The sequence below is a fragment of the Ambystoma mexicanum genome, chromosome 2p, assembly GCF_040938575.1.
Source record: "Ambystoma mexicanum isolate Mex_15411 chromosome 2p, UKY_AmexF1_1, whole genome shotgun sequence".
NCBI lineage: Eukaryota > Metazoa > Chordata > Amphibia > Caudata > Ambystomatidae > Ambystoma > Ambystoma mexicanum.
In genome coordinates this window covers 653,586,471-653,610,845 of record NC_090923.1, presented here as the reverse complement: position 1 = coordinate 653,610,845, position 24,375 = coordinate 653,586,471, and the positions used below count along the sequence as shown (strand labels likewise).

The following is a 24,375-nucleotide window of genomic DNA, read 5'->3' as shown; positions in this document are numbered from 1 at the left end:
TCAACTAAAAAGGTTTGACAGATGATGGCCCAAAACGATGGGGGCTCAAAGTTATGAGTTCCCAAATAAGCATATGACACCTGAGACAATAGAGATTCGTATAAAGCAGTGAACATTCAATATTGTTTAATTTCCACATGAAACTACAAGCAGCATTCAGACTTTATGGCTTTTTGAACATTACAAATGCAGACTTTGCTCAAACTACTCACCTCGAGAGATTCTCTCCTAGTGTGGGTCAAAGATCCCAGGGCATCCCATTGGTCACAAATTTTCTGGCATCGTGTATTAACACTGGGTGAATCATAGTAGTCCAGCTCACTATGGAAAATAAGGGGCAGAGAGAAGGGGTGAAAATGCCAATAACAGAACTGCAGTCAATTGATTCATACATCACTGGCAGACTACATGTGTGCACCTGCCGAGGACTACCACAAAAACTGATGGAATTCATCCATATAGCTACAACTGACCTCATGAGGAAGTTTCAGGTGCTCATTCTTCAATCTCATATGTACTATAGCCATTTCCAGATTACTTTTACTTGGTTTTGTCAAACTCAGTTTTTGTTTGGTTAACCTACACTTGTTAGTTCGACTTTCTTCTTTTAATGGAGGGGAATCCCCTTTCCCCTACCCACACACAAGTCCCCCATTCATGTTTGAGTCAAACAACTACCAAACATTGGTCAACTAAACCTACTACAAAAACTGCTGTCTATGAAACTCAGACACATACATTGTATACCAGTCATGGGCATTCAAAGTTCCCACAGTTCGAACACAGAATTCCACCAAGCCATTTCAAACAAACAGCTTTTAGACCTACCATGCGGTAGCATCCCACATATTTTAGTACATGCACTCCGCCTCCCTTGACAATGCAGCAACACTGGCTCTCAAGCAATGGTCGTGAGGGCTAACCAAATGTGATGGAGCAAGGAAAGTCCTGGCTTGAGTCATCTTTATTCACTGGAAAGAATAAAAATGAATCAAGTTTGCAATGTTAAATTCCTGTTGCACTATCATGGTGCAGGCTTGGATACAGACCCATCACAACAGAGTTTAAAGAGCAAAACACACTTTTCTCTTAATCTCGTATTACTTGTAGATGAGGTTTTATCAGAAAAACAATGACTTGGGGCTTTCAAAATTGGCTGCAAGAGTAATTTGCTCTCGTCAGGTGGTGGTCACTTCATAACAGTAGACTTAAGGCGGTTAGAATCTGATCCCAAAATTAGGTGGGTAGGCGGATGTATTCACTGCCCTCTATTATAACAATGAGTACATTTCTAACCGAGGATTCCAAGCCTAACACCACGGAATATAAAATGGAAGACCCAATGCTGGTTAAAATTTGTATGACTGATCCTTCATTGAATTTTCCTTTTCAGGTAATGAGACAGGAACTCATTCGGACAGCTTGAATACACCATAGCAATTCCAATCCCGGGGCAAAGTAAAATAGTACAATGGCAAAGTCTTCCTATTAAGAGCTAACTGAACAAAATTATTCCCACTCAAAGACCAGTGGTCAGTATAATTCAATTTGTGGGGATATGCTCTCACTTTCTGGGGCCCCTATGCTTTTTGCTCCCCACTCGTGTTTTTAAGATCTATGGCATCTTTTGTGGCCATAGGGACTTCTAGTGAAGTCCTCTTGCCCCTGAACAATTCTTTAGTATGGGATACATTACTCACCGTAATCGTATTTCTGATGCTTGTATCTTCTTAGATGCACATGCTATGCACAGGCCGACATCAAGGGGAAGCTGCAGAGTATTACAGTCGTTTTCGAAACTCGAAAAGGGACGTCGACAGGGCGTGACAGTAATACTATCCCTAGTGTGCTGTCTGCTGTACCCATGGTCCTTCACACGTCTAGGTCCTTCAAATTGTTTTGTTCTGACATGAGGTTGCATGAAGTGTAGCACGAGTACAGGTGCATCCAAGCAGATATATAACAGAAAGCTCATAACATCTATGCACCGTCTCTCAGGGGAGGAAGGGTGGGTGCATGTGAATCTAAGCAGATACAAACATCAGAAATACGACTACAGTGAGTAATGTATCCCTTCTGAGGCTTGTGGAATCTGCTTAGATCACATGCTATGCATCGATTAGCGAGCAGTTTTAGGAGAAGGTGGTGGGTCGTTAGAAGGAGCAGCGGCAAATAGATGTTTTAGAACCACTTGTCCCACCTGTGCACCGGCTTTGGAATGGGTGTCAATGCAGTAATGCCGAGTGAAAGTGTGTACTGAGCTCCATGTAGCTGCTTTGCATATGCCGTTTAAGGGGACACTGTGTGGAGTGAGCTCTTGGTGTAAAAGGCAGTGTTTTATTTGATGATGAATAGCATAATTGTATACATCTGACTATCCATCTGGAAATGTCATTTTTGGAAATGCGGTCTCCTTCTCTGCCTGGTGCTACGGAGACAAACAGTTGATCTGTTTTCCTAAGCGTCCTGGTCCTGTTTACGTAGTAACGGACCGCCCTCCTCACATCCAGTGTGTGGAGTTTTACCTCAGCTGAGCTAGTTGGATTCTGAAAGAAAGCCGGAGGCTCAATAGATTGGTTCACATGGAATTTGGAAATTAATTTAGGGGAGAACCTAGGATGAGTACGTAAAACCAATTTATCTTTATGGATGATAAAGAAAGGGTCCTGCACCGAAAATGCTTGCAATTCACCAACTCCTCTTATGCATCTAATAGCCACTAAGAATGCAGTCTTGGATCTCAGGTGTTTAAGACTTGACTTATGCATAGGCTCGAATGGGGGCCCCTTTGAGCTTTGCTAGTACTATATTGAGAACCCATCCTGGCAGTGGGTTTGAAATTGGAGGGTGGAGTCTTTTTACTCCCTCCATGAATGCCTCAATGACTGGAATTTTCCACCACAATACTTTACTTTGAGAGGTGGTATAAGCTGATAAAGCCGCCAGGAGGACATTTATAGAGTTGAATGCTAACCCTGAATCTAACAAGTGGAGCATATAATTTAGAATGTGTGAAGAAGTACATTCTATAGGGTTTATTTGTTTTGACTGTCACCAAATTACAAATCTCCTCCACTTGTTGAAATACCAGTGTCTAGTGTTTGGCTTTCGTGCCTCCTTGAGGAGATCCATGCACCACTGTGGTAGATTAAGGTGTCCGAATTCGGACTTCAGGAGCCATGCTGCCAAGTTCATAGTGTGTGGTTGTGGGTGCACTGTTGTCCCCCCCCCCCCCCCCGTGTTGGTTTGACACAGGCGTTTGATGGGATCGCACATTGCCAGTTTGCGCAGATGTGGATACCAGGGTTGTCTCGTCCACATAGGAGCCACTAGGTTGACAGTCATCTGTTCTCTGTGCATCTTGTTCACTATCCTGCTCATTAATGAGTTCGGGGGTCGGGGGGGTGAGGGGGGGGGAGCGTAAGCAAATTTCCCTGACCAGTTCATCCATAGGACGTTCCCCTTGGAATCTGGCCTGGGGAACCTGGAGGCGAAGTCTGGGCATGCTCGTTTTCTCCTGTAGCGAACAAGTCTAGTGTGGGGTAAGCCCACTGAGAGAAGATGTGATCTACGACGCTCGAGTCTAGTTGCCACTCGTGTTCCTCTGGTAGGAGATTGCTGCTCAGGGAGTCTGCTAGAGTGTTGAGTACCCAACGTGCTGGGAGGATAGGGACATCCCCCGTTTGAGTGTGAATATCCATATTTTTTGCAGTTGTGCTGTCCGTTAGAATTTGAACTGACTGGTTCGTCAGTTGCGCTTCAAATGCTTAAAGTGTTTTGAATACTGACAGAAGTTCCAGCAGGTTGATACAGTTCTGTACCATGATGAGAGTCAACAGACCATGTGCTGTGTGGTGAAGGTAATGAGCCCCCAACCCAGACAGTGATGTGTCTGTTGTGACAATCGCTTGTGCTTCCAGATTGTGAAAGGGTTTTCCCTTTAACAGATTTTCTCTTGACCACAAGCATAGGTTTTGAACTGGTGTTGGAAAAACAACCACTAGATCTTCCCACTGACCACTTGCCTGAGACCATTGTTTCACCAACAACTCTTGCATTGGTCGCATGCACAGACATGCGTGTGGGACTAGATATATGCACGATGCCTAGCAAACGCATTGCTTTGCGTACGCTTATCTGGAGACTGGTATGATACTGGGGTACTTGCCGAAGCATGTTCTGCACTCTTTCCATGGATGGAAATGCGAAGCCTGTTCTTATATCTAATACAGCTCCTAGTTTTGTTGCGTTTGGTACAAGACTTGACTTTTTCTCGTTTATTGAGAAGCCCAATTGAAAGAGAAGATTTATGGTTCTTTGCGTGTTTCGTCTGCAAAGATGGGGTGTTTCTCCTGTTATCAGCCAGTTGTCCAGGTAGGGGTACACTGGGATTGCCTCCCTGCGCTGGTGCGCCGCCACCACCGCCAGTATCTTGCTGAATACCCTTGGAGCTAAAGCTATTCCAAAGGGTAGCACCTTGAATTGGTAGTGCTGGTTTGATACTTGAACCGCAAGAGTTTTCTGTGCACTGGGAGCATTGAAATATGAAAATAGGCATCTTTCATAGCCAACGTTGCCATGTAATCCCCCTGTTTTATCAGAGGGATTACCTCTTGTAGCGTTGTCATGCAAACTTTTGTGGCTTTGCACATCGCAATCTGAACGTCACCTGGCCTAGTAAGATCGTTGTTGATCTTCCCTCTGTTCCCCCTCCCTTGCCTGGTCGCGCCTTGAAACATTTGTGTATAGGCGCGTTATAAATGTCATATCATATATCATAAGTGTTTGCAAGGCGTAAGTCTAACATTGGGCGCATAGTTAGATTTTATTTGGCACAAGGAAATATGTTGAATAAATAACCTTGTTTACCTCGTTGGACGGCACAATCTCGATGGCGCCCTTGAGGAGCAGCGCGTTAACATCTACCAGGATGCGTTATTCCTTTGTCGTCTTCCTTTGGCGCGGGGGGGGGGGGTGGATCGATAATTTTTCTAGGAGCTCCACACAACCTCCTGCTACTATAGATAACACCCACTTGTCCGTGGTTATTACCTCCCATGTGTGAGTGAAATGTAAAAGCCGTCACCCTACTGGGGAGTTATGGGAGGGGACCTGTTGCGGGCTGTCATTGTTTGGGAGGCATTCCTCCACCTCTAGATGTGGAGGATCTCCCCTGGCCGCAAGATCTGCGTTGGCCTCTGGGACACTTGACCCTGGTTGTTGCATATTTAATTTTGTCCGTATCAGGAGCCTCTTTGGGAATTTTGGCCACGAAAATGGAAAACATTATTTCTGCCCCTTTGGCTGTTTATTAGTACGTTGCCCAAGGGATTTGAGGGTATTATATTCCTCTTTGGATGATTTCAGAGCGTCCTCCACCGCTTTGACGAATAGTACGGTTGGTTCCACCGTCATGTTGAGTAACGTTGCCTGGGTCTCAAGCTTGACCAAGATTGGCGAAGCCAAGCATGGCGTTTGATAATGGTTCCTTCCGCAATAATACGGGCCGCATTATCTGCAGCATCGAGGTTGTTCTTCAGCAAGTTGCTGGCAGTGGTTTTGCCCTTCCGCTGCTACTAGGGCAAGTCTAGACTTTAAAGGCTCTGGAGCAGAGTTGATGAGGGCTATAATTTTGTCCCATTTATGGCAGTCGTAGCTCGCCAACAGTGTGGAATTGTTGCCGATCCTAGTTTGAAACGCTGCCGAAGTTGCAACTTTTCTCCCCATGGTATAGAGCTTCGTGCTTTAAGTCTGGGGGAAGCCTCTGAAGAGGCTAGTAGTGTACCTTCCCTCTTTCGAGTAGTTGTGACAACTGGCAAATCCGGCTTAAGCTGTCCCCCGATATATAAAGGATCAGATTGCGCCAGGCGGAAATGGTTTTCTATCCGCGGGTTTACTGCCCTTGTTTGATTGGGTGTCTCCAGTGAAGGTTGGTCTCCTCTCTGGACAGACTAAGATGGGGGATGAACTGGGTAGCAGCTTTTTGTCTCCCAGGTTATCTTCGACAAAATCTTTTTCTTGCAGCGTCTGAGTTTGAATACCGAAGTGCTCAGCTGCTTTGATTAGTAAGTCATTGAATAAGGGCTGATTATCTACTGGAGAAACAGGCACTGGGGAATCCAGTTGAATTGGAGAAGACATAGTATACTCCTCTGCCTCCTCATCACCATCATAGTATTGATATTCCTCCTGATCCCCTTCAGTGTCTGTATGGATGTCATAAAGGTCAGCAGAAGTGCAAGTCCTTTTTGCTGGTGGCTGGGATGAAGACAGTGGCTGAGAAGTGTAAGACAGGGGCTGAGAGCTTGAAGCCTGAGCAGTAGGAGTGATCTGAAAATGTTCTATTGCATGAGGTTTTTTCAAAGAAATTAACAAAAAAAAGTAATTCTGGACATCACCCCATCTATGTCCTCCGCTGTTCATAGGGCCGAGCTGGGGATTACCCCAGGGTAAGGTATGGCAGGGACTTGGGGTGTAGATGTGGGTAGGCCTTTGTTATGCAAGGCCTCAGTTAAGGGACCCTCAACCTCTTCTTGTGCGACAGCTAGAGGTTCTTTAGAAGGGTTAGACTTATCCCTAGGAGACTTGTCTTTGTCCTTATGAGACATGTCTCTATGATCATAACTCTTGGAGGAAGACTTCTTGGAATGAGTAGCCTTAAATAGGCTTTCTGGGACATGTTTTTTAACCAGGTGTGATAACCCTGTATTTGACTTCCCAGCCGGTTTCAACAAAATGTGTCGACTTTCGGCATTGCAAAGGACCACTGCCTCGTCTGTCGACATTCGGTCGAAAGTGTTTTATGGGCGGCGTCCTTTGTCTTGTCATGGGGCGACCGGGACTTCAAGTATACATAGGACAGGAAATCTACTGATCTCCCCCATGATGCCGAATCTGGGCGTTTGGTCGGCTGGGCGGACACATCGCTACAGGATGTGTGTTTAGTGCGGGAAGAGGAAGTGCTCCAGCCGCTGGGTGTCGTCCCCACAACAGAGTGGCCGGCCTTTCTTCTAGGGTCGCGGGCTCGAACTTGGGAACTAGGTTGTTCCCCCGTCGCCGTCACTGGAGGCTCCCTCCACGTCCATGGCGGCCTCGGCCTGCATGGCCTGATGGGCACAGCGTTTGGTTCTGCGATCTTTAATGGTCTTAGGTTTAAAGAGCTTGCAAGCTCGACAGTGCCCTTCGTCGTGCTCGCGGTTCAGACACAGGTTGCACACTGTCGATCCACTGAAACTTTTTATTACATGTGGGGCAGAATTTAAAGGGTGTCCTATCCATGTCTGGGAAAGGCAGCCAGGAAACGGTGGGAAAATGCATTGTACAATGACCGTCCCCCACTCTCCCTACTGTATGGGCCTAGTCCCGGTGGACCTTCCAAGCCCAAAAGGGTCGACTTCGAAACTCGACTTCATCCGACGGTGTTGTCTTGTCTTTTCCACTACATTGAAGAAGGATCACAGAAGGAAAAGGACAGAAAGAGTAATTATAGTTAAACTTTTCATAAGCAAATGGCATCAGCAGAAATAACTCTGCGAGAAGTGACTGTTCACGATGGCAGAAAAAAAAAACAATCTGAGGAACTTCGACGCATGAAGGACCATGGGTACAGCGGATGCCACACTAGGGATAGTATTACTGGCACGCCCTGGTGACATCCATTTGAGATTCGAAAACAACTAATACTCTGCAGCATCCACTAGATGTTGGCCTATGCATAGCATGTGATCCAAGTAGATTCCACAAGCCCCAGAAATAGTCATACGGTAGCCTTAAGGTGGAGCAATGCACCAGCTAGACTGGATTTCTACACTCTGGCCTGGTGGACAGATTAGTTAACAGGGAAAAATCCAAGAGTTTTCTTTTTAAAACTTTATGAAAACTTGAATGAGAACTACAAGGACCAATCCACTTTACTGGTGCCGATGCATTCAAAATTAGTTTATCAAATCTTACATCGAAGCTTCAAGGGAAAACAGGTCCAGAGAAAGGGAGTCAGAGGTTGCTAGCTTCAAAACACTTGTTGAACGAGGATGCCAGAGAAGATAAAAGGTCCTCTACTTCAGAGACACAATTAGCCCGATGAAGAGTCAACAAGAGCAGAGTAGCAGTGGAAGCACCATCACAGATGCGGAGGAAGACCTAACTCCCCTCTCAGTACAAAGTCCTACTGGCCCCGAGATCTGCCACGTGGGGAAGGGTCAAGAGGCACAGAATCAGTCAGATCATGGGGAAAACCTTCAACAGCCATCATGCAGTGGACTGGGTAACCTCCAAGATCCGGTAGTTGCCCAGATTCAAGTAGAAGCCTGCATGCCACTGTTAGGCAGAAACCCTTGCAGCTCCCTTTGGGAACACTGCAAAAGATTTAGGACTACAAGTGTTAGCAGTAAACCCACTTGGTAGCGGTCTGTACCACCCAGATTTACCTGGTAGCTGTGGCTGAGCAGTCAGACTTCCCTCAAGAAGAGTTAGGCAGTATGAAAAGTATACACAATAGGCACTCCGATACAACAATACAAGCAAACACTGACCAGAGCTTTGGTATCAAAGTATATAATTATTTATTTAGAAAACACACTGGTTGAAACACCCCAGCACTCTTATCATAAAATACTCTAAACACAGTTACTATTATAATATATACAACCCTTGTCCCTTATCAGATACGTCTTAGTTAACACCACTTATTTTCATACAGAGGTGAGTGCTTAACTATAGATGGCACTCCAACAAGTTCATGAAGAAGGGAGGGGAAAAGACAGAATATGGGAAGGTACGCCACTCTAAGCTTTAGGAACACTATTAGCAAAGCTGAAGAGCAAAAGTCACTTGTGAGCCAAAGGCCCACTCTTAGAGAGAGCAGAGCACAAATGCGCCCAAGATCACAGTTACCCTAGGCTTAGAAAGTCTTGCAGAGAGTTCGAAAAGAGTTGAGGCTCAGAAAAGTTTAGCCAGGGTTTCCCAGGCTAACCCAGGTTCGAAAGCCGGGGGCTAAATCTACCCCGTACAGTCGGTGGCAAGGGAAGCCGGGCGGGACACGGTACCTTAAGTGGGAAGGATCCTCCAGCGGTGGCAGTGGTTCCTGGCAGTGGGTGCAAGTCTCGTCGTCGTCCAGGGGAAGAGAAGATCTCGACTTGGAGGAAAGATGAAGGTCCTTGCACTGCCAGGGAAGAAACCAGCCGCAAAGTTTTCCAGTCAAAGGTATTACCCTTTAATTCGCGGTCGTGGTAAAACGTGGTATCCCGGTTGCCGGGGTGCTTGGCACAGGCAAGGCGGCCACGAGATACGTCGGGGAGGCGAAAAGACGGTGAAACTGGTTATCCCCACCAGTCAAAGGAAGAAGACTCTCCGGCGGGAGATCTCCTCTGTCGTTGGGAAAAGTGGTGAGACGGTCCAGCAGGGCTCCACCGGTGGTGTCGTCGTGGCAGGTCAGCTCAGCTTCTCCCTCGTCGGATTCTTAGGTCCTGTGGCGACTTCTGAAGTTCCAGTCCCCAAAGCCCTGCTTTTATGCAGAAAATCCCCATTCACTCAGCCTAGCTGTCACTCAAACATGCTAAGTGGTGAGCCGGCCGGCTCAGCACTTGGGCCAATCAGGACGGAGTGTGACTTGAGTTGCCTAGGCAACTCAGTCCAGGGTGCCTAAATCCCCCTCCACCCCTCCTAGGTACCCCAGACAGAGTGGCACCACTTTGGAAGGCTTCTGTGGAGAAGCCTGCCAAAAAGTGGAACAAAGGGCTCGACTTGGGTTGGAGTCACAGAAGAAAACACAAATGCCATTTTAGAACCGAGTTTTGGCAGAAAACACAAACCGGAGAATTAATATTAAATAAACCGGCGGTATGTTCGAGGCTATCGTAATTAAATAAATAAAGATAGTCCCATAGCGAAATATTTGCGGTTGAATATAAAAAGTAGTATCCACTGCCACCAGCCAAAACTCGATCGGGGGGATGGAGAGGTGCCCCCTCGACTAACAGACCCCGGGGCAATCTAATTGCCCCAGCCAGTACGTCCACAATATAATGGTTTGTACTGGTTCTGTTCAGAATTTAAGACTAGTAAAGTCAATGGTGACTTTACAGACCCTGGGAGACAGTAGTTAGTCCCAGGGTATGGAGTCTATACTGGGGAGTCACTATGACACCCCTGTGTTACTGCACTGAGGGTGCTGTGTAACATCACAAAAACACATGAAGCCCTATGGAGTAAAAAACCCCATAGCCCATTAAACACATCTAGAGTCAAAGGAACACACTCAAATCATGTCCAAGAGTGTGGGTAAAAAGAGTCTCACTCTTGGCAGGAGAAAAAAATAAACCCCAAAAATCCAGCAAAGCTGCTGGGGGACTCACTAGGTTAGGAAATTCAGCCTAAACAGAGAATTCTCCCTAACAGCCACCTACTAGTTCCCAGGTAACCTGGGAAAAGTACCCGGGGTGGTGTAACCCTAAAGCAAACATTATTATAGTGGACGGACCAGCAAACGAACACTTGAATTCTGGGCCCTTCCCGATTTTTGTCAAGTTTAGTTGCAAGCAACCGAAATCCTCACGGAAGTTACCAGAAAAAATAAAAATAAAGGCGAAGCCCTAACAAAGAAGACAATGCATTACTTACCGTAAAAGCATTTCTGATGGTTGTATCTGCTTAGATTCACATGCTGTGCATAGGTCCGACATCCAGTGGTCACTGCGGAGTATTGCATTTTGTTTTTCGTAGTCAAAAAAGGGGACGTCGACAAGGCGTGTCTGTAACACTATAGTGACGTGCCTTGTACCCATAATCCCTCACGCGTCGAGGTCCCTCTGTTTGTATTTTTCTGCCCTGAGGGAGCCTTCTAGACGTGAGTGTACAGAAAAGAGAGAGATATAGAAAAGGATGTCTATGTTCCTTCCATCCGAGCGGGGAGGAAGGGTGGGTGCATGTGAATCTAAGCAGATACAACCATCAGAAATGCTTTTACGGTAAGTAATGCATTGTCTTCTGATGTTTGTTAATCTGCTTAGAATCACATGCTGTGCATAGACTAGCGAGCAGTACCCAGAGTTGGCGGTGGGTTATGAGAAGGAACAGTAGAGAAAAGATGTCTTAATACTGCCTGTCCCACCTGGGAGTCAGATCTAGAGTGTGCATCTAGACAGTAGTGTTTTGTAAAGGTGTGCACAGAACTCCAGGTAGCCGCTTTGCAGATGGACTCAAGGGGAACATTTGCAATGAACGCTATGGAAGCCCCAGTGCCTCGAGTGGAATGTGCTCTTGGCTTGAAGCGTAGTTCTCTCTTAGCAAGAGTGTAACAGAGTGATGCATTGAACAATCCATCTAGATATAGTGGACTTTGAAACTGCATCTCCTTCTCTTCCTTCTGCCACAGAGACAAAGAACTGATTAGTCTTTCTCAGTGGTCTGGTTCTTTCCATGTAGAACATGACAGCTCTGCGTACATCTAGTGTATGCAGACTTTTTTCTCCCAAGCTGGAAGGGTTTTGAAAGAACGTTGGTAGTTCTATTGACTGGTTTACATGAAATTTCGAGATGAATTTTGGTGCAAACCTTGGGTGTGTGCGTAGAACCACCTTATCCTTGTGAACTGTTACGAAGGGGTCTAGTACAGAAAGAGCCTGTAGTTCACTTACTCTCCTAATGGAGGTGATAGCTATTAGGAAAGCAGTCTTAAGAGTGAGGTCTTTAAGAGTTGCCTTGTGCATGGGTTCGAAAGGAGGGCCCATGAGTCTAGAAAGTACCACATTTAAGTCCCATCCGGGAGCTGGGTTAGCTATCGGAGGGTGTATTCTCTTTACCCCCTCCATGAAGGCCTTGATAACTGGTATCTTCCACCACGACACTAAGTTGGGAAGTGGTGTATGCAGAAAGTGCCGCTAGGTGGACTTTAATGGAATTGAACACTAGACCTGAATCTAGTAAATGGGTCAAGTACAGAACAATGTTAGTGGGAGAGCAGTCAACCGGGTTGATGCTCTTACCTCTACACCAGATGACAAATCTTTTCCACTTGCTAGAATAGCAGTGGCGAGTATTAGGTTTTCTGGCTTCCCTGAGGATGTCCATACATCTCTGCGGGAGTTGTAAATGTCCAAATTCTATGATCTCAGGAGCCAGGCTGCTAAGTTCATGGTCTGAGGGCATGGATGCAGTGTCCTGCCCTTGTCCTGTGACAGCATGTTGTACGGGCAGGGAAGTTTCACTGGGGGAGATGGGGACATCTCCATCAAGTGAGCGAACCATGGCTGCCGGGCCCACATTGGGGCCACTAGTATCATGGCAACCTGCTCCTGGTGCATCTTGTGCACCAATTTGTTGAGAAGGGGAGTCGGGGGAAAGGCGTAAACAAATTTCCCTGACCATTGAATCGACAGACCGTTCCCCTTGGACTGGTTCTGGGGGTACCTGGAGGCGTAACTTTGGCATTGTGAGTTCTTTTCGGGAATCCCCATTGCGTGAAGACGTCTAAGACGATGTCTTCGTGCAATTGCCATTCATACTCTTCGGGCAGGGGGAAGTCTCTGCTGAGTTTGTCTGCTAGCAGATTGAGTTCCCCTGGTACATGTTGTGATAGTAGGAACATGTTGTGTTTGAGAGCCCACTTCCATATATTCTGGGACAGCTTGGACAGTCCTGGAGAGTGAGTGCCCCCTTGCTTGTTGAGGTAGTACATGGCTCTGGTGCTGTCTGTGAGGACCATCACTGTCTTTCCTTGTAGGTGTTCCTGAAAGGCTTTCAGTGCTTTGAACACCGCTAATAGTTCCAGCAGGTTTATATGCTTGGATGCTAAGCTCGGAGTCCACGCTCCGTGAGCAGTCTGATGGGATAGGTGAGCCCCCCATCCTGTAAGGGATGCGTCTGTGGTTAGAGTGGCTTCCACTGCGGGTGTGGCAAATGTTTTCCCTAATAGCAGGTTTTCTTTTGTCCACCACCGTAGCGAGAGAACCAAGGCCTGCGAGACCACCACTAGATCGTCCCATTGTCTGCTGGCCTGACACCACTGGCTGTTGAGCCACTCTTGCATTGGGCGCATGCGCAGGCGCGCGTGAGGTACCAAATACATACATGACGCCATCATCCCTAGCAAGCGCATTGCTTTGCGTACTGTCACCTCTCGACCTGCCACATAATGGGGGATCTGAAACAGCATGTTTTGGACCCTCTCGTTGGAGGGGAAGACGAGGCCGTCCTTTGTTCGAATTAGAGCCCCTAGGAATTGTTTGATTTGGCTGGGGTCTAAGCTGGACTTCTTTTCGTTGATGGAGAAGCCCAGTTGGCACAAAAGGTCTACGGTCTTTTGGGTATTGGAGATGCATGTTTCGTAAGAATCCACTGTTATGAGCCAGTCGTCGAGGTAAGGGTATACCGGGATGGATAACCTGCGCAGGTGGGCCGCTGCCACTACTTTCGTGAATACCCTTGGTGCAGATGCTATCCCGAAGGGTAGTACTCTGAACTGGTAGTGTTTGTTCTCTATCTTGAACCTGAGGTATTTTCTGTGCGCTGGCAACATTAAAATATGAAAGTATGCATCTTTCATGTCTAGTGTTGTCATGTAATCCCCTTGTGATAACAGTGGGATTACTTCCTGCAAGGTCACCATACGAAACTTTTGGGGTTTGACAAACTTGTTCGCTGGGCGCAGATCTAATACAGGGCGCATGGTTAAGTCCTTTTTGGGTACAAGGAAGTACACTGAATAAATACCTTCTGTTACCTGAGATAGGGGGACAGCCTCTATCGCTTCTTTTTTCAGTAGCTCTTCTACTTCTTGAAGAAGAATGGTGAGGTGTTCCGGTGTCATGCGTTGGTTCCGTGGGGGTCTGTACTTCGGGGAACCGTTGAATTCGATGCAGTATCCGTGGGCTAAGGTGGATAATACCCAGCGGTCTGACGATATTCCCTCCCATGCTGAAAGGAACGATGTTAGCCGGCCCCCGACCGGTGATGCATGGGAGGGGACCCGAATCTTCGAGTCATTTGTTGGTATTGGGCGTGGAACCTTTGGGGCTGGAGCCGCGACCTTTTCCTCTGCCACGGCGTTGGCCTCTTTGACTAAACTGGGTGTTGTTACCATGGTTAGAGGGCCAGTTGGTAGCAGCGTAAAATTGCTGTTGGTTTTGCTGCTGGCGTTGGCCACGAAAGGAGCGTCTATTGCCATAGCCGCGTCTGTTAGGGGGCCTAGAAATTTGGTCAAGAGTCTTGATGGTATCAAACTCTTTCTTCGCATGTTCTAGGGCCTCATCAACTGCTTTCCCAAACAGATGCGTTTGTTCTATGGGCTTATTTATCAGGGAAGCCTGGGTTTCCGGCTTAAATCCCGAATTGCGCAGCCAGACATGGCGTTTGAGAAGTATTCCCTGAACCAGGGAACGGCCAGCCGTCTCTGCGGCATCTAAGGAGTTCTTTACAATGCCCTGGTTTACAAGAGTTCCCTCTGAGATAGTAGCTAACAGGCGTGAACGCAGGGGTTCTGGCGCGTCCTCTACTTCGCTGCGCAGCTTGCTCCACTGTGCATCTGCGTAGCTAGCTAGTAGGGAATTGTTATTTGCAATCCTAGTTGAAAAGGCGGCGGACGTTGTGATTCTCTTCCCAAGTGCATAGAGCTTCTTGCCCTCTTTGTCAGGTGGTGCCTCACTAGTGGATAGTGGTACCCCTGCTCTTTTCCTTGTATTAGTAACTACGAGGGAGTCCGGAATAGAATGGCCTCTGATGTACAAAGGGTCAGAGGACGAAGGGCTGAAGAGCTTTTCTATCCGAGGGTTGACCCCTCTGACTAAGGCAGGATTGGAAAGGGAAGGAGTTATTCTTCTCTTTATAGAAGCCAGGAGCGGAATAGACTGACTAACAGGGGCTTTTTCTTTAATAACTTTCTCTACAAAGTCTATGTCAGGAAGAGTCTCCCCTGTGTCTATTTCAAAATGCGCTGCTGCCTTGCGCAATAGTGCATTAAGTGAAGGTTGGTCATCTATGGGAGAGGTGTTTCCAATAGGTGAATCCTTGGGAGGAGAAGGGTGAAAGACATCAGGGTCTGAGTGCACTGATGGGGATTGCCAAGGCTGCACTGATGGGGATTGCCAGGGCTGCGAGGTAGCTGTATCTTCTTCGAAAGCTCCTGCACTAGTGTAAGGATCTTCTTCAAACCCCTCTTCCTCATGTTCTTCCTCTCCACCCAAACACTCCTCATCTTCCTGGAGGTATTGCTCCTCTTTAGTGAGGTCATATACGTCTGTAGAAGGGGGAAACAGCCTAGGAATCTTGACCCTAAGGTCATCCTGGGGCCATTCTCTTGGTCTTTTGGGTGTGGGTGGGTTTTGGTTTCCCAAAAACCTTTCCATTTTCTCCATACAAGAATGGAGTCTTTCAAGGGTCTCATGGGGGACCCCTGAATAGTCTAGAGGGGGGATAATCAGTGTTTTCACCTTCACAACGCTTAGAACGCTCCCACAACGTCGAAGAAAGGTTTCCGTCCCCCTCTGAAAAGCCCTCCGGTAGTTCAGAAGTGCCCTTAGATGAAGGGGGCAATTCCTGGCTACTCTTGTGCTTTTTCGGCGTTTCCGTAGCTTTATGTGCGGTACTCGACGTTTGTTTCGTCGTCCGCTTACGTTTGTCTTCGGAAACAATTCTCGCCAGGCTCTCGACAACGAGTTTGTCAGTAGAGGACTCTGGTGTCGACGTTGCCTGCGTTACACGTTGTTCCTTGACGGCCGCTCTATGGAGCGTTACATCGGATGATTTTGGGGTAGCGCCGTGTTTGATGAAAGCCCAATCGCTGGTCGCGGCTGCGTTTGCGGGTGGGGCTTGAGACCCTTACGGTCTGAGGTAGACGCCGGAGTGTCCTGCGTCCCCTTCGGCGCTGATGGATCCTTCGTCTTCGACGAAGAAGAGCCGTGGGTTGTGTGCTTAGGCCTATGGGGTCTGTGTGCGTCCTTGTCGCCGGGGTGTTCATCCCCATAAGCAGGGCATGAGCCGAGCCCGTCGTGGCCGGGGACGGACGTCGAGGAGCGCGAGCGCTCCTTCTGGGGGTTAATGACTTCCGTAACGGACGTCGAGTTATCGCCCTCCTCGTCACTTTCTGTAACAGCGGCGGTGGGTGAAGAAACTGACTTCGACATAGCGTAGTCCGCCCACCTCTTAACTTTGCGTTCTTTAAGAGTTCTTGGTTTCAAGAACAGGCCGCGCAGCTGTCCTTATGATCGAGGGGCAAGCAACGATTACAGAGCTTGTGTTTGTCCTTCCAAGTGTATTTGCCCCTACAGCGTGGGCAAAACTTAAAAGGTGTCCTCTCCATAGCTGAGGCAATAATAACTGGTGATAACCCCAAGGGAAAGATAGGGGAGAAAGAAAGACATTCTCAAAGAGAAGATAAAAGTTCGAACCCCCACTCTCCCTACTGTATGTTGGCCGGCGAGGCCAGGCCACGTGTTCGGCAGCGCCGAAGGATCTCCTCCGTCTCTTCCCCTCCGTCGAAAACTCGCTCGGCGGAGAAACAGCTTCACAGCTAACGTCGAGGGGAGGGATCTTTAACAATACAAGTATAATTAAGGACCGAGGTCCGTAGTAAGTATTTGCAATGTCTCTCTAGGAGCACCGCGTAAGGCGACCAGAAGCTGGGCGGAAAAAAACAATCTGAGGGACCTCGACGCATGAGGGATTATGGGTACAACGCACGTCACTATAGGGATAGTGTTACAGACACGCCTTGTCGACGTCCCCTTTTTCGACTACGAAAAACAAAATGCAATACTCCGCAGTGACCACTGGATGTCGGACCTATGCACAGCATGTGATTCTAAGCAGATTAACAAACATCAGAAACCTAAACACGCCTTGTCAGCCAAGGGGCAACATGGAGGAGGCTCTAGAAACGTCATCAGAAACCTAACAGTAGCAGTCACCTCCCCGACACCACAGCCCATTTATGTTCAACGAAAGGTGATCCCTAGGGAAGTGCCCGGCTCGAAGGGGTACCAGAGTGCAACAATAAGTGTGGGCAGCTCGGCCGAAGGGGAATCTATGCCTCCAGATTTGATGGACGAGGACCTGATGCATTTGTCCACATATGATGATTATGAACACCACGAGTTGGAACCTGAAATAGGATCAACTTCGATGCTACTGGGAGGATAACCAGAGGAAAGAGCAGCTGTACCCCAAAAAGACAATGAATATTTTGAAACACAGGTGAAGAGAAAAAGCAAACTGGAAGAGGGCGCCATTTGAGAGACCCTCTCGGATGATGGAGAAAATGATTGCTCTCTCCAAGAGGGCAGGTTTACCCTTTTCACAGAAAGCAAATACATCACCTAAGAATTAGAGGCGAGGGACCTCCTTAAAGAGCTTGGAGGGCCCCACCATCCATCGCTACAACGGGGAGCCAAGGCCCATTATAAGGTTTTCTTGGAGATAGTTCTGAATGCCAACAATCGTCTCATACTGAATAGAACCAACATTATGAGCCTCCTACATAACATACCACAACATAGCCCTTATGATGAAGGCAAATAACGAACTGAGGGCCTTGGGCTTCGATATGAAAGAGTTTGATTCCTCGGCAGGTTGTTAGGGAGAATTCTCAGAATGTGCTAATTCCTCTCTACCTTAGAGACCCCCAGCAACTTTGCTGGATTTTGAGGACTTTAATAACCTGGAGAGAGTGAGACCCTGCCCCCAAGCCCCCCACTCATGTATTTTAATGTGATTTAAACACGGTTTCTCTTTTGGTTGTGGAGTCTGACAAACTCCATAGGCATCATCTTTTACATTGTGTCACACAGCACCTTCAGTGCAGTGGCACAGGGAAGTCTCAGATTTCCCCAAAATTTGAATACCTTCTTTTGGATAAACTACTGTTTCCAAGAGCAGTGAAGTGAAATTGACTTTACTTACACTTTTAACTTTTTTAGACCCAGCACACACCATTTTACAATGAGGTGCTGGAGGGGTTACTTAGTATCCCCTTTGTCTAGCTTCTCATGTAACAATTTTATGTTACCCTTTCCTCAATGAATGGCTGGTGGTTTACTTTTAACTACTGTGGTGTGCTTTTACTGCGGGCTCTGTTCGCAGCTGCAGTAAAGCACCCGAGTGTGCCATTTTTGTCAAAATGGCCCCAATCCTTTTCCACCGTTTCTTTGTGGAAAGGTCCTTCTTGAGATTTACTCTGCACGCCAAACCAGGTTTAGTCCCTTTGTTAGTTTTGTCTTTGGTGGGATTCACAAGTGAAGCCTGCCTCTGGCTCCAGGCTGTCTGGCTGGGGTAGGAAGTGAGGGAGGTGCCCAAAGCTCCCTGTGCTTAGTCTCCTAGGAGACTGGAATGCACTCCTAGATGACTGGCTATCTGGCAGTCCGGCAAGGACAGCAACCCTGCTGTGTGAGTGACAGCAAGGCTGCAAATGAATGGGAGAAACCTGCATAAAAAAGGTGAGGCTTTTTGGCTTGGAAGGCAGAGTCGACCACTGGACGAAGGAATCCGAAGAACAACTGCTGCAACTCCTGGACCGTTGGTTTGCCCGGTGAAGCCCTGCTGCTGTGCTGAAGCTGCGAATTCACCTCGACTAGAGAAGCCCTACAAGGATGACTTCTCCCCTTGAGTTGGTGGGACCAATCAATTCCAAAGTAAGCCACCTGGACATCCTCTTGGAGCTGGTTGAATTTCCACTGCCGTTGCTGCTGGAAACCGTAGAGCCAGGGAGAGGAACACCAGATAGTGTGTGTTGCTTTTAATTTGGCCAAGAGCTCGAGGAAGATCCTCCGGACTCTCAGGAAGCAGGACTGACCGAGCCTGAGCCACCTCGTGATGGACCACAGATGCAAGGAAAGCCCATTGACAGCCAAGAGTCTGCGGTGTTGCTATTTGCTGAGACACAAGGTGCTGAAACCACGAAGTGCCACTGAATAGAAATTGGTCCTTTTCTGTCATCGACCATCCCGTTGCAGTGCAGGAGTCCTCCAGACATCCTCCCTCTTGTCCCGACGACTGAGGCCCAGGAACACTGGATCTGCAGCGCTGCACAGGAACAGAAGCCAGCCAAAACCCTTTTCTTCTAACCAAAGGTACTGTAAAGTCTAAGAACTTACCTCTTGTTGTGTAACCTCACTTGTTCTCAGTGGAGACTTGTCGTGGTTGCTTTTGTAGAGTTGCTATCCGCTTCTTTACCTCACAAGCCTAATCAGCTTGTGGCCCTGCTTTGATTTCTTCTTTTCTACAAAGACTTCTAAAACATTGTGCAAGACTTTTACCTACCTGCAAGAAGTGCTTCAGCTCATCTAGACTTTTGCCCAATTGACTTTGGCCTAGACTGGCTTCCTGAATGACTCTTCTTCCCTCTGGCATTGTGTTTGGTCTTCCTTCCAGGAAGGGGTTAACTAACTTTGCATTGGGGGTTACCAAAAGTACTTGTCTGCTTCAGAATATTTGTGTGATCTCTTGTTTTGTTCAATAACCTTTTTCTTTGACATTCTCTTAAGTATGGTTCTAAATGCAAACAGCATATTAATGTCCACAGTGTCCTAGTTACTAAAGTCACCTACAGGTGTAGGAAGTGTCTCGGTTATCCCAAAAGGGTACTTACTGATTTAGAATTATTAAGAGTGTGTATTTTGGAGTGTATTTGTGTGTTACTATTATATTGCCCTTTCTGAAGAAGGCTTATTCAAACCGACTTAAATAAATCAATAATTGTTGAGCCCGGCGAAGTGAAGGGCGACAAGGATTGCTACTGTTTGGCTGTTTGCTGGGGCTGGGATCGGGATCCTGCATGCACTTCTTCAAAAATACAAGTTTCTCCTACGCAGCCTTCCTTTAGGTAATTACTGCATTTGGCTGCAGTGGCAGTCCCGTATCACTGCATCTCCCGCAGCGGATATTGACGATAACCAAAGCTGCAGAGCTTGGTTAGTCTGCGGAGGCATGAGGGAGCGGAGGCTTCCCCTGACCTCCTTAGACCCCCCGGACACCCTTCCTACCCCCCCCCCCTCCACGGAGGAGTCGGGGCGGGCCCTGCGTAGCAGCCGCTCGAGCCGTGAGGACTCTGGACTGGATCTGAGAGTCCATTGAAAAAAAAGCATCCGGCAACGGCGTCTACCCACTACATCAGCCACAACAACGACTACACCAGCGACGCCTCTACAGGATCTATCAGGTAGGATCCATCGAGAACCTACCCACAAAAACATGATTTTAACCTCTCAATCCACTTCCCTCAAACTCCTTCTCCCCTTCCCCCCTCCTCCCAACCATCCCAACCATCCCCCTTACGGAAAGAACTAGACTCGCCCACTGTAGCTTGGGACATCTCGTCTCTCCCTGCAACAGTGTTACGGGCGGTGCTCCCGCTGGCTGAGCCGTCGGACGGGGGCCCTGAAACAGAGGGAGCACTGTGACGGGACAGCTCTTGCGCCCACGGTTGGAGGGAGTGGTTGTTTATGTGACGGGGGATAAGGCTGGTGTCTCTGTTTCAAAGACGTCAGCGAGGAATTTGATGAAGGAGGACGCGTGCGAGTTGTTCGCATTGAGGGAAATAGACTGTGTGGACGAGGGGGGAGAAGTCAATGCTCCGCTCTCCCCCGGAGGTGCTGCTGAAGCAGCGGTAGACGGGAGCAGGGGGGAAGGAAAGGAAAGTGGGGAAATCCCACAAAGGGAACCGCAGACGTACACTGCAAATGTAAACCTTGGAACTCATGTTGACATCGCCATAGAGGTACATCCGACGAAGCTATGTGCCGACCTGAAAAGCCCGGCCAACGTCCTGACAATGGACGAATCAATTTCTAATGAAAGTGTGAATATTGAGGACACTTCAATATTGGAAAATTCTATGGTCGATTTGAGGATTGACATGGGCGACAACTACGCCCCAAATCTGGCCCCCTCCCCAACAGGTGACGGGGGTAAAACAACAATGAAGGACTTAAAGAGCTCTAATAAAATCATTAAGCTAGACAAACCGGCTTCAGAAGTAAACATCCAACCAGAAATTCTGTGGGAGGTGGCCCTGGCAAATAAAGAAACGGTTGCTGCGCTACCTGATAACCCTGACAACATCCATCTCCCACAATCGTATAACGTATCCAAGGAGGGCGAGGTGGTGTTATTATCCGGGAAACCATCATCAATCAACCCGGCAAAAAAAACAGCCCAAAAGCAACGAGGCGGAAAATTTAAATCACCCACGGACAAGAGGAAAAATTCTTTAGAGTTCCAACCTAAAAACGATGAGAAAAGCTATGCAAATATGCATCTGATAAACTCAGTAGCCAGATTCTTTAAAAAAACCACGCTGGAAACTCATGATCTAACTGAGGAACTATCAGATGCAGAACTTTTAGAGGGCGATATCTCTCAATTACCAGACTGCATCCATGAATCAAGGACCGATCGGTTAGGGATGAGAATAATCACCCCCAAAACTGGCTTAAAACCAGGAATTCGATATTTTAAAGACCCAGAAGTGCAGGGGACATCTCCTGATCCGGGGCCGCAACATCAAAATAGCAAGTCGATTGAGAAAACATATGAAGCCCGGAGCGAAGGAAGTAAGACTAACAATAATCACCCGAATATAGGGAGATCCGGGATACCCAAGGGAGCCTTTGTAAGTGACAGCACAAAGGAGACAATGGACACTATACTACTGGAGCCCAACATTGAGACAGTAATAGAAAAAGCTTCGACTGACACGGAGTCCCCGACAAGGGAACAACTTCAGGAGACTCCAACGATGGAAAAGACCGACAGAACTCCAACTAAGGAAAAAACGAAATCTCTAGAAGCTAGTGGTCCAATGGAGAAATTGACGGAGGGCGAACTAAGAAAGAAATTGTATGAGCACCCTCCAGGAGAGAAAACAACTATAGAAGACGATTCTCAAAGTGAAAAACAAGTAAGGTCAAATGACCTCAGTAACAGTGCCACACCAGGTCCGTATGCATGCCCCCAATCACAAAATAGAAGATCATGGAATGGGATTGAAAATAACTAGATAAACACACCAATGCAAAACAGGAGAGCTTCAACAAGGAACACCGATAGCGAGGAAGAACCTTCAACAAAAAAAACTGACATTTTTGCAATAATGTCTGCAATAAACATCGCAATGAACCCAATTTGTATACTATATGAATCCCTATTTGACACTCTAAAGGATCAACTGACTTTGGTAGCAATGCTACATACGAAAATGATCTACGTGGAAGGCTTCATTACGGCTAGGGAACCCAGAGGAGGGCAACCCCTCACACCTAATAGGGTAAAAAGTAGAGATAACGGTCAACAAACCAACATAGAACTAATGAAGTGTAGCCAGCACCTCGCCTCAACTGCCACCCAGACGGAGAACAATTTAAAAGAATTGAGAAATGAAAAGGAGCAAGAACCAGGAGAACGACTGGGTCATCTATTAACAAAAAAGAGTGAAAACGACTCCCGCAAGGCCGGTGAAGAGCCTCATAATACCCCCCAAACTAAAGTACGAACTCAACAAGGGGGCAAATTAAAAAAATTGCAAAAAAACCAATCCACAAATGGAAGCGTAGTTTTGACTTTGGGAAAAGAGGGGAAAAGTACAATATCCAAAGAGGACATCGGCAATAGAAAGCCCCAAACTGAGAAGAAGAAACCCAATCCATTAAGCGAAACCTCCGAATTAAAAAACCTAAACACATTACCCAGAGTACAGTCAACATACCCACTTTTTGAGAATGGTAAAATAAATGTAAACAAAGCTGGTGATAGAGTGGTTATACTAGAAGGAAAGCGACCACTTAGCAAATCGACGAAAGAATCCTCTAACCATGAGGAAACAACAACGAAATTAAATGAAAAAGTGAATAATCGACCAGTAGCCCCTTCTGAAATAGAACATATAATCAGGGGAGAAGAAGCTTACACCACATCAATAATTATAAGCAACCAAAATACTGAAGACAGTGAAGATAGCATCGACATCATGGACCTGTCAATATATCCTGATGACAGTGAGGATTCTGATGTCGATCAAGAGTCACCTCAACTGGAAACCGAGACAACAGAAGCCAAAGTTAATAACAGCGATATGGCAGAAAAAGACAGTAATAGCCCGTTCCTAACGCTAGAAGATAAGCGTAAAAAAATCATTGGGGCACAAGTAGACAGTGCAAGAGCCAAAATTCCAACCAAGGAAAAGGGAAAAAGGGCAGCCGTTACCAGACAGAAGGAATGTGAATCAAGGACATTGACCCGGTGAAGAAGAACCAGATGCCCCAAAAGAGTCTCTAAAACTCAAACATGGAAAGAAGTAAAATCCACTAACAACCAAAAACCAGACGATATGCGAAAGAGAAATCAAAGAGACGAAACTACGGACAGAAAGGGGAGAAACAAAATAAAGAATTCAGAGTACGAGAAAGATGTCTATATTCCATACAGCAAAAAAATTGGAAGTGAAAGGTCGTTCAAATTGGAGCGTGTAGGAAAAACGCGAGACGACCTGATACTGAACAGAAAGAACACACTGGCCCTTATGAAGTGCATTCCTAACTTGAGACAGATCAATTCCGACATCAGATTCGTAGAATTCAGCACGTCGGGTAAAAGAGACAGTGTCTATCTACACATTCCATCCCCAATAATCAGACCCTTGATAACAGCTGAATTAGAAAGTTTCCAAATGCTAGGGTACGATCTAAGCGTTTATCGCTCAAGAAACCGACAACTGGACCAGGAGAAAGGCAAACGAGTAAGACGAGACCACTCACACTCAAGAAGAACACAAACAGGGGCTGACATAAGTGATCACCAATGGAGATCAAATGAAATAGCAATCCACAGTGACAAAAAGCCCTCGAACACATTAAGAACTCATACAAAGGAGAAGATAACCCAAAAAGGAACCCAGCCCTTGGTGGACCCAGTTAGAACTATATATCGGGACCCCTTAAATAACGGAAGACATCCCAAGGGCTCAGTGAAGACCCTGACAATAACAGTCCCCCAGGAAGAACCATCAAGAGATAATGGCTCAACCGTATCGCACACGCTAAAGGACAAAGCAGAAAGTGTGGCCTCAAGATGGACTTGGATCTCAAAAGCACTAAGCAGAAAGAGCTAGCCAGCAGAGAACCAACGGAGCTCGGGGAGCAAGGGCCGAGAGGAGGGCTGGACGAGCAGATGAACAACATCGTAATGGGTAGCTGGAACACTAGAGGTTTTAGCCATCTTCTGGCAAAAAGCGATGTGAATCTTGGAGATTTTGATATCTTATGCCTCCAAGAAACATGGCTAATTAACAAACCCTTTCTGGAAGGATATGAAACCTTTTTAGCGCCAGCATCCTTCTCTGGAAAGGGCCGACCAACATCAGGCTTAATGACAGCCATCAGATCTGGGGTGGGAATC

At 47.1% G+C, this 24,375-nt stretch overlaps 1 protein-coding gene across 4 annotated transcripts in view; it reads right to left on the bottom strand.

Annotated features, from left to right (window-relative positions):
• ACTN4 (actinin alpha 4) overlaps nt 1-24,375 on the bottom strand; it is an 896,467-nt gene that overhangs the window by 189,337 nt on the left and 682,755 nt on the right. For all 4 annotated transcript variants that reach the window (XM_069644198.1, XM_069644197.1, XM_069644200.1 and 1 more), the window contains exon 13: nt 213-321. In XM_069644198.1, coding sequence (XP_069500299.1) covers nt 213-321 — 109 coding nt within the window. The remainder of the gene's footprint in view (nt 1-212; nt 322-24,375) is intronic.